Source organism: Gekko japonicus, unplaced genomic scaffold (genome assembly GCF_001447785.1).
Source record: "Gekko japonicus isolate JY-2015 unplaced genomic scaffold, Gekko_japonicus_V1.1 scaffold1817, whole genome shotgun sequence".
Classification (NCBI taxonomy): Eukaryota; Metazoa; Chordata; class Lepidosauria; order Squamata; family Gekkonidae; genus Gekko; species Gekko japonicus.
In genome coordinates, this window is record NW_015167591.1 from 129687 (window position 1) to 137938 (window position 8252).

The 8252-nt window shown below is 44.9% G+C and overlaps 1 protein-coding gene across 1 annotated transcript in view; it reads right to left on the reverse strand.

Annotated features, from left to right (window-relative positions):
- ARHGAP28 (Rho GTPase activating protein 28) overlaps positions 1–8252 on the reverse strand; it is a 104429-nt gene that overhangs the window by 1028 nt on the left and 95149 nt on the right. Inside the window, exons 11-13 of the mRNA XM_015413936.1 lie at positions 7297–7494; positions 6416–6559; positions 1604–1728 (exon numbers count right to left, since the gene is read on the reverse strand). Coding sequence (XP_015269422.1) covers positions 1604–1728; positions 6416–6559; positions 7297–7494 — 467 coding nt within the window. The remainder of the gene's footprint in view (positions 1–1603; positions 1729–6415; positions 6560–7296; positions 7495–8252) is intronic.

An 8252-nucleotide genomic window follows, 5' to 3' on the forward strand; every position in this document is an offset into this window, starting at 1 on the left:
GAGAAAATGGTGGACTCAGTGTCATTATACCCTGCTGAGGTCGCCACAGCAAATTGACAATGAGTGTCCAAGGCCAGGGCACCCGCCCAGAGCTTCTTTCTAGAGGCCGTTGTATATGTTTCCACAACGGGCCTTTTTCCTAGTATACCATATAATCCTAAAGACACGTTGTTTCACAGAGGCTCTACTTCATGTTGTACCATGAAGTCAAGGCTGCTGGTCAGTATGAGCTACTTGTAAACAAGACCAACTAAGGGCCAAACTAAATGTTACAGCATCCACAGGTCCAACCCATGGATGTTGATGCCATTTTAGAGCTGAACTCGTCTATTTAGGAATGCTGCAAGGTCCTACTCACAGTGAGACCAGGCAATCTTGTCCTTCCCCACACCTTTTAAAGCACCAAAACAATAATACCTAGTTTAGCCCTATGATTAAAGCCAGTTTGATCTCAGACAACTTAAATTCACTGAGCTTAATCTAGCCAGGCTGTGAATATGAAAATACCTTTGTGAATTGTGAACAGGTGATTCCTGTGACTATTGACTGTGACATATGATAAAGCAGTTTGGAGATTGCTTCACCATAGTTTCAGCTTGCCATTCTATGCCTGATGTCAACAAACTATTGGAGGTTGTTCTATGGTCTAGCACAGTGGTCCCCAATGTACTACCTGCGGGTGCCAGGGTGCCTGCAGACATTTTACTGGCACCCACTGAGTGGTTTTAGAAAGTGGGTGGGGGCAGGTGGGGCTTTTGACCACTGGAGATTTGAGTAGCTGTGCAGATTTTTTAAAATGTTGCTTTGGCAGCAGCTGTCACCACACCACAAGGATCTCAATGTGTGGCTGAAGGTAAGCTGTGGCAGCCATTTTGTTCCTGACTTGGCCTCTTGCAGCGAACATTTTGTGGTGTGGCAGCAAATTTGTGGTTGTGCCCATCATGCTGTGTCAGAATTCCAAATTAGCCTGCAGGCTCAAAAAGGTTGGGGACCTCTGATCTAGCAAAAGTGAGTTGAGTTTCAAAGTGAGTGTTCGGGGAAGTAATTACCTGAGTTCTTCCGGTTCCCTATATTTATTTAATTTAAAATATTCATATACCTGCCTTTTTCCTGAACAGTTGAAGACTCAACAAATTTAAAATATATTAAAAACGTAACAAAAACCAGTCTAAAAGCACCTTATGCCCCACTAGCAGGATATTCCTCTTTTCTTAGGCTGTCCCCAAAGTTCTCTAGAATCACTCTGTTTTGCAGACTTTCTAGAAAGTCAGGACCTCCGACTGACTCTGGGAGTTAGCAATGGGCAGCTACTAAAAAGCGTGAGCCTGGACCGTTGAAGAATGTGCCTTCGCTAAAAGGACAACTGACAACGGATATTCAGGTACAGATGATGGACTTCAGCCCGCATATTCTCAAGACTGGTAACATGCTAATCAGTCAATGTGCTGGCCCAGAATGAAATAATAACCTGAAATTAGCTTTGTTTTTCAAACAAATAAACAAACCTGAGATTCATGTATGAAAAAATAGTGTGCAAAAATATTTGTTCTGTCATTGAACTATAATCCTGTAAGCAACATACCCTGTTTGTGCTTTTACTCACCTGTTTTCACAATAAAATCGTGCCAGAATATCTTTGACTTTTGTTTGATTGTTCAGCTGTATTGCCATAGAAACTTTTGAATGCAATGGAGCATGAACTCTTATGACCCCCTCAGGTATGTCAGACTGCAAAAAAATGGGAAGTGACTATTTGCTCAAGTCAGCACAGGTATAAAATCTATGTCATAGTATTTGTTTTACATCATTTTGAGATTATCAAATTAAAGCACAGAACAAGCTGTTTGCTGAAAAATTGTGATCATCTTTTCAAATTTACCATATTCCCCATAAAAGAACCCAACTTTTGAGATAAATTCCATTCTGTCAGCCTTCGTTATCTGTTGGTTAATTGAGGGTGAGGTCACAGAAAGTAATGACAGAAAGACAAAAGGGGAGGGAGGGAAATGAGAAAAAGTAAGCATGATTTCTCTCTCTAAGCATTTGAAGGGCTATCACTTAAAAGAGGGCAGGGAGCTGTTCCTGTTGGCAGCAGAGGATACAACTCGCAATAATCGGTTTAAATTAAGGGCGAGAAGGTACCGGTTGAATATCAGGAAAAAAGATTTCTCAATCGCCCCAACCCAGTTTACACCAGGCTCTGGGTGAAGTACGGGACATAATGTTATAAAATACAAAACACTAAACATTAAAATTTATATATAACATTAGTAAAAATTTCAGTATAGATAAAAAGATCCAGATGGCGATTTTCCTGTATTATTATGCGTCCCAATTCCAGACTACCAGTCCCTTTTTTTCTGGGTGGGGAGCTCAGAACATGGAGGGAAGAAGAAAGGGTGCCAGCCAATGGGTAACCATTGCTGGGTAACCTCAATTAAAAGCCTGGTGGAACAAACTCTGCGGAATTGGATAAGATCCCAGAGGACCCTCATTTGGCGGAGAGATCCACCATGTCAGGGCCGAACAGGTCCTGGTCCTGGTTGAGGACAGTTGGGCATTTCTAGGGCCAGGAATCACCAGCAAGTTGCTGTTTGAAGAGCGTAAAGCTCTCTTGGGGGCATACCGGAGGAGACGGTCCCATAGATATGTTGGTCCCAGGCTGCTCAAGGCCTTAAAGGTCAATACCAAAACCTTGAACCTGACGCAGTACTCCACCAGAAGCCAGTGTAGCTGGTGCAGCACTGGTTGTATATGTGCCATCCGTGACGTTCCCGTCAGGACTCATGCTGCTGCATTCTAGATCAGCTGGATTTTCCATGTCAGTCTTAAGGGTAGGCCAGCATAGTTACAGTAGACTAGTCTGGAGGTGACCGTTGCATGGATTACCATGGCTAGGTCAGGGCACGATAGGAAAGAAGCCCTAGGAAAGTTATACCGCTTTTCCTAGGAAGTTCCTAGGAAAGTTGTTGGGCTTGGTGGAGACTGAAAAATGCCAACCTAGTGATATGCGTGACCTGAGCCTCCATTGATAGGGAGGCATCCAGAGTCATGGCCAAGCTCCTAATGGATGGTGCCAGTGTCAATGGTGCCCTTTCCAGAGCTGGGAGTCTAGGCTCCAATCCTAAGGGCCCACCCCCCAGCCACAGAACCTCCATCTTCATCAGGTTCAGTTTCAGCCTGCTATTTATAAACTGTCCCACCACAGCCTCCAATCTTTCAGCTAGATTTTGTGGGGCAGTAGTCGGCTGTCTGTTCAATAACAGTTATAGCTGGATGTCATCAGTATATTGATGACATCCAAGTCCGAAACTCTTTGCCAGCTGGGCAAGGGGGCACATATAGATGTTAAATAACATTGGGGAGAGGAGTGCCCCCTGAGGAACCCCGTATAATAAGGGTCTCCTAGAGGAGACATCCTCACCCAGCGCCACCCTGTGTCCCTGACCATGGAGAAATGAAGAAAGCCATTGAACGGCCATCCCACAAACTCCTACACGGGCAAGGTGGTGAGTCAGAAGATCATAACTGCCTGTGTCAAACACTGCTGTGAGATCCAACAACAGCAGCAGTGCTGACCCGCCTTAATCCAGTTGTCTTTGGAGATTGTTTATCAGAGCGACCAACACAGTCTCCATCCCATGACCGGGGCGGAAGCTGGATTGGAATGGATCCAGTGCCGATGTGTCATCCAGGAAGCCCTGGAGCTGTTCAGCTACCGCTCTCCAGAGATGGTAAGTTGAAAACTGGGCAGTAATTCACTAAAAAAAAAAGCGGTACAACTCTTATGGAATCAGCTACCTAGAGAGTTGGTGGGCTCCCCCTCACTGGCAGCCTGTAAGCAACAGCTGGACAAACACTTGTGAGGGATGCTCTATGCTGATCCTGCATTCAGCAGGGGGTTGGATTAGATGGCCTGTATGCCCCCCTTCCAACTCTGTGATTCTATGATTCATGAGAGGTGGATAGAATGGAAGTAAGGATGCAGGAGGCTTATGTGCAGGAGCACTGCATAGAAAAGCAGGTGAAAAGAAGATAGAAGGAAGCAAGGATCTTAGGACTGACCCTATACTGAATGCCAGAGAATAATTCAATATAAAAAATCTCATTTCCAGTCCCAAACCAGCTAATACCACCCAGAGGAGAGAGAACAATGGAAGACGTACAGTGTATCTCCTCTTTTGTAGCTGCATAATTCAGAACATATGAAAGCAAACTTTTATGCTGAGTCCTCTAAAATTTAGCTCACTTATCCAAACCTCATTTCCTGCTAGTTTCTTATTCCATTTCCATGTCTGGTATTTTACTCTGCAGATATTTGTTGTAAGCACTTGAGCAACTTGTATTTCTGAAGTCTTTTTGGAACATTTGTATAATGGACCACTTGAGCAGACTATATGGATTTTTTGCGGGGGGGGGGGAATTGGTAGGAATTGAAGTTAGGGTTTTGTTGGAACAATGTTACATGCACACTATGGAATGGAGGGAGACTGGAGCTAGCTTTTGGAAGACACAAAAGCAAAGAGATTGTTGGTAGGAGGTTCTCCTATGTGAGAGGTGGGGGCTCAAGTAGATGGAAAGGAATTTTGTAGGGAAAGAAAATTTTTAAGTGGGTTAAGGAGTAAAAATGAGAGAAACAGTGTTTTGTCCTGGTTTCTCTTCAGCCCATGATGCTTTCAGAATGTCAAGCTTTCTGCTCACCAATGTAATTGCATCTGGTGGGAAACCATTATAAGAATCCATCTAATGACTTCTACTCATGCCTTCATAACCATATTACTATGTGTTCCATGTTGCTTTCGCCCCAAGCACTGTTGGGAGGCTTTATTTGTATCTTGAATGGGGGGAAAGATCAGAAGAGCATCTCTCCCTTATAATAATAACATTCTAAAATCGGCCCCTTTAGTGTTAGGCCGGAAGAACTGCCACTCAGAAGACACTGGCTGGGTTGACTGGCTGCTTTGTGCAGTCCCGCCCAGCGTTCCAAGGTCATTTGCATATGGAAGCTGATTGGACTTCACTCCATTCCACACCTCAAACTCCCCCCCCAAGCTGTTGCCAGTCTCCAGGTGACAGCTGGAGAGATCTTAAAGCTTTGGTGCTACTTCAAAGTTCCCCAGGAGCCCAAAACAGAGTAGTGTTTTGGAAAATCTTTAGGAATTGTTTGGTGCATTTACGATGGGGCTCCTGGGGAACTATTGTTGCCAATCTTGGCCCAGCAGCCATCAAACCATTCTCTTCAACCCCCTGCTGTGCAGCTGACTTTCCCCTAGGGTTGCCAATCTCCAGGTGGGACCTGGAGATCTCCCACTGTTACAATTGATCTCCAGATGACAGAGATCAGTTCCCCTGGAGAAAATGGATGCTTTGGAGGGTAGACCCTATGACATTATACCTGCTGAGTCCTTCCGCCCCCCTGCCCAATGCTGCCCTCTACAGAATCCACCCCCCAAACCTCCAGGTATTTCCCTCCTTAGAGCTGGCAACCCTACATTCCCCTCAGTGCCTGTTGGTAGGCAACTAAGCTTGGTCCTGTCACCTACTTTGGCCTTTGGGAGAAAACACATTGGGGCCAGTCCTGATAGGGTTGCCAACTCCAGATGGGAAATTCCTGGAGATTTGAGGGATGGAGCCTGAAGAGGGTGAGGTTTGAGGAGGGGTGGGACCTCAGACAGGTACACTGCCATAGACTCCACCCTCCAAACCAGTCAGTCCCACATAGGGAACCATTGTTGCCAATCTCCAGGTGAGGGCTGGAGAGCACTCAGAATTACAACTGCTCTGCAGAAGGGAGGGCAGAAGTCAGCTGAAGTCAAAGGGGCAGATAATGGTAGGTTGACGGTTAGCTGGGAAGGAGATGGGGTTGCCAACTACATGCTGACAAATTCCTGGGGATTTGACGGGTGGAGCCTGGAGAGGTGGGGTTTGCAGAGGGGTGGGACCTCAGACAGGTAGAATGCCATAGACTATACCCTCCAAACCAGCCACTTTGTCCTGGGTAACAATTGCTGCCAATCTCCAGGTGAGGGCTACAGATCACTCACAATTACAACTGCTCTTCAGGTAGCAGAGATCAGTTCCTCTGGAGAAAACAGTGGACTCTGTCATTATATCCTGCTGAGGTCACCACAGCAAATTGACACTGTTTGCCCAAAGCCAGAGCACTGCCCCAGAGCCTCTTTCTAGATCTCGTTGTATTGCTTTCACAACGGGCTTTACTGCTAGTTATATATAATTTCTGAATGTCCTTTCTCAACCCAATTCAAGGGGTTGGTTTTGGTCTTACAAATCCTTACACATGCTCCCCTATATCACATAACAATATTCTATATGTTTTTATTGTTGTGAGTTGCTTTAGACAAAGATTTTAAATGGAAAATCAATGTTTCATAATCTTCTTCTGTTCTAAATATACCTCTGTTCTTTCTGGCCGCTCCCTTTCCATAGTTTTTCTTCTCAGCAGCCTTCGCACACCCTTGTCAAACATCAGCTGCCTCTTAGTATTGTTCATTGCAGCCTCATTCATCTTCCTCACCTGAGAAATCAGAAAATTTGGAACCTAAATGGAAGGAAAAAAGAAGAGTCTGTATCAACAATACCTTCCTAAAAGCGTTTTCTCCCAGAATCCCTGACACAATCCTATTGTAGGTATTCCAAATTTACAACCTTGGAAACAGAGATCTTCTTTCCACTCCCAGAAAAGAAGGAATGCAGAATTTTGGCGGTGTTTTCTACACTACCCCATTAATAGTAATATTCATCCCTGCAACAAAAGCAGTAATACAGTTTTTAAACCTAATCACTTCTATTTTTGTTTGAATTTGATCCAGACCTTCCTCCAAGATCAGACAGCAGTTAACACACTTGGTTCCCTCACCACATTTTTAACCTAATAACAGCTGTCTTATCAGGGTTAGGCAAGGAGAGTGGGGCTGACCCAAGACCATCCTACTTAGCTTCATGGCAAAACAGAGATCTGAACCCAGGGCACAGTTTCATTGAGAAAGGTGACCAAAGCCATTGTAGCATTTTTTCCCTACCGTGAAAACTGCATATATATGCCAGTGAGACAAAAAAGTGCACTTCACAGAAAGCATCAAATTCCCAACAGTAACTAGGTGAAGCCACAATCCTTGTGATCTGGAGTGAGCTCAAATCTCTGTCACTGCATCTCCATGTTATGCAACATTCACCTATTTTTCTGGGTACCAGATGTTAAAGGAACAGGAGCCCTGCAATTAAAAAAAAAGATGATAACCCCCCTTAACTCAAATATTAACTATGGCCTCCACATACCATCCACAGGATATCCTGGTATTTAATTAAAAGTCTCACAATACGTGCTGTGGTGGCTGCTGCCAGCATCTCTTCTTGGTTTGCACGTTTGCCTTTGTAGACGAAGAGGTTTGGGGCAACAATCATGGAAACATTCCACAGAGTCATTTTGTTTTTCCCTTCATTTGTAACCACCTTCTTCAAGAACTGCAGAAGGACCTAGCAGAAAGAATACTACTCAGACTCAGAGCATGCAAAAGAATCCACACATGTCAAACAAACAGTTGCCAGGCGAGTTACTAGAACTTTAGGGTGCGTATAATCAGTGCTACACATGTACTTCAAAGCAATCTCCCTTATAAATAAAAGCGAAATGGTGGTGGCACTTCTCTAAAACATTCCACACGCTCCAAAATCAGTTCACTCTCTGATCTGTCATTCAGAGGGTCTCGCTATCCACTGGCTGCTTTGCCTGAGTCCTGCCTCCAACATTCTAAACATTTTGCTAATCCTCTCCCCCCCATAGCCAGTCAGAACACAGAGGTTATTTGCATATGCAGCCTCATTGGCCTCTGCCTCGGAACACAGAGGTCGTTTGCATATGCGACTTGATTGGCTTTTGCCTCTAACATTCTAAACAGTTTTGCTGTTCTGAGGTAAAATGTGTCCAATCTCCAGGTGAGGGCTGGAGATCACTCAGAATTACAACTGCTTTCCAGATGGCAGAGATCAGTTCCCCTGGAGAAAATGGTGGGCTCTGTATCCTTATATGCTGCTGAGGTGGCCCCCGTATGACAGCCAATGTGACATAGCAGTCAGGGCTTCAGAGCACGGGAGAGGCTGCAGGTGTGTGGGGGGTAGAAAGCTGAAGAGTGAGGGGGAAATAAAGGTAGGTTGATGATTGGCTGGGAAAGAGATAGGGTTACCAACTCCAGGTGGGAAATTTCTGGAGATATGAGGGATGGAGCCTGGAGAGG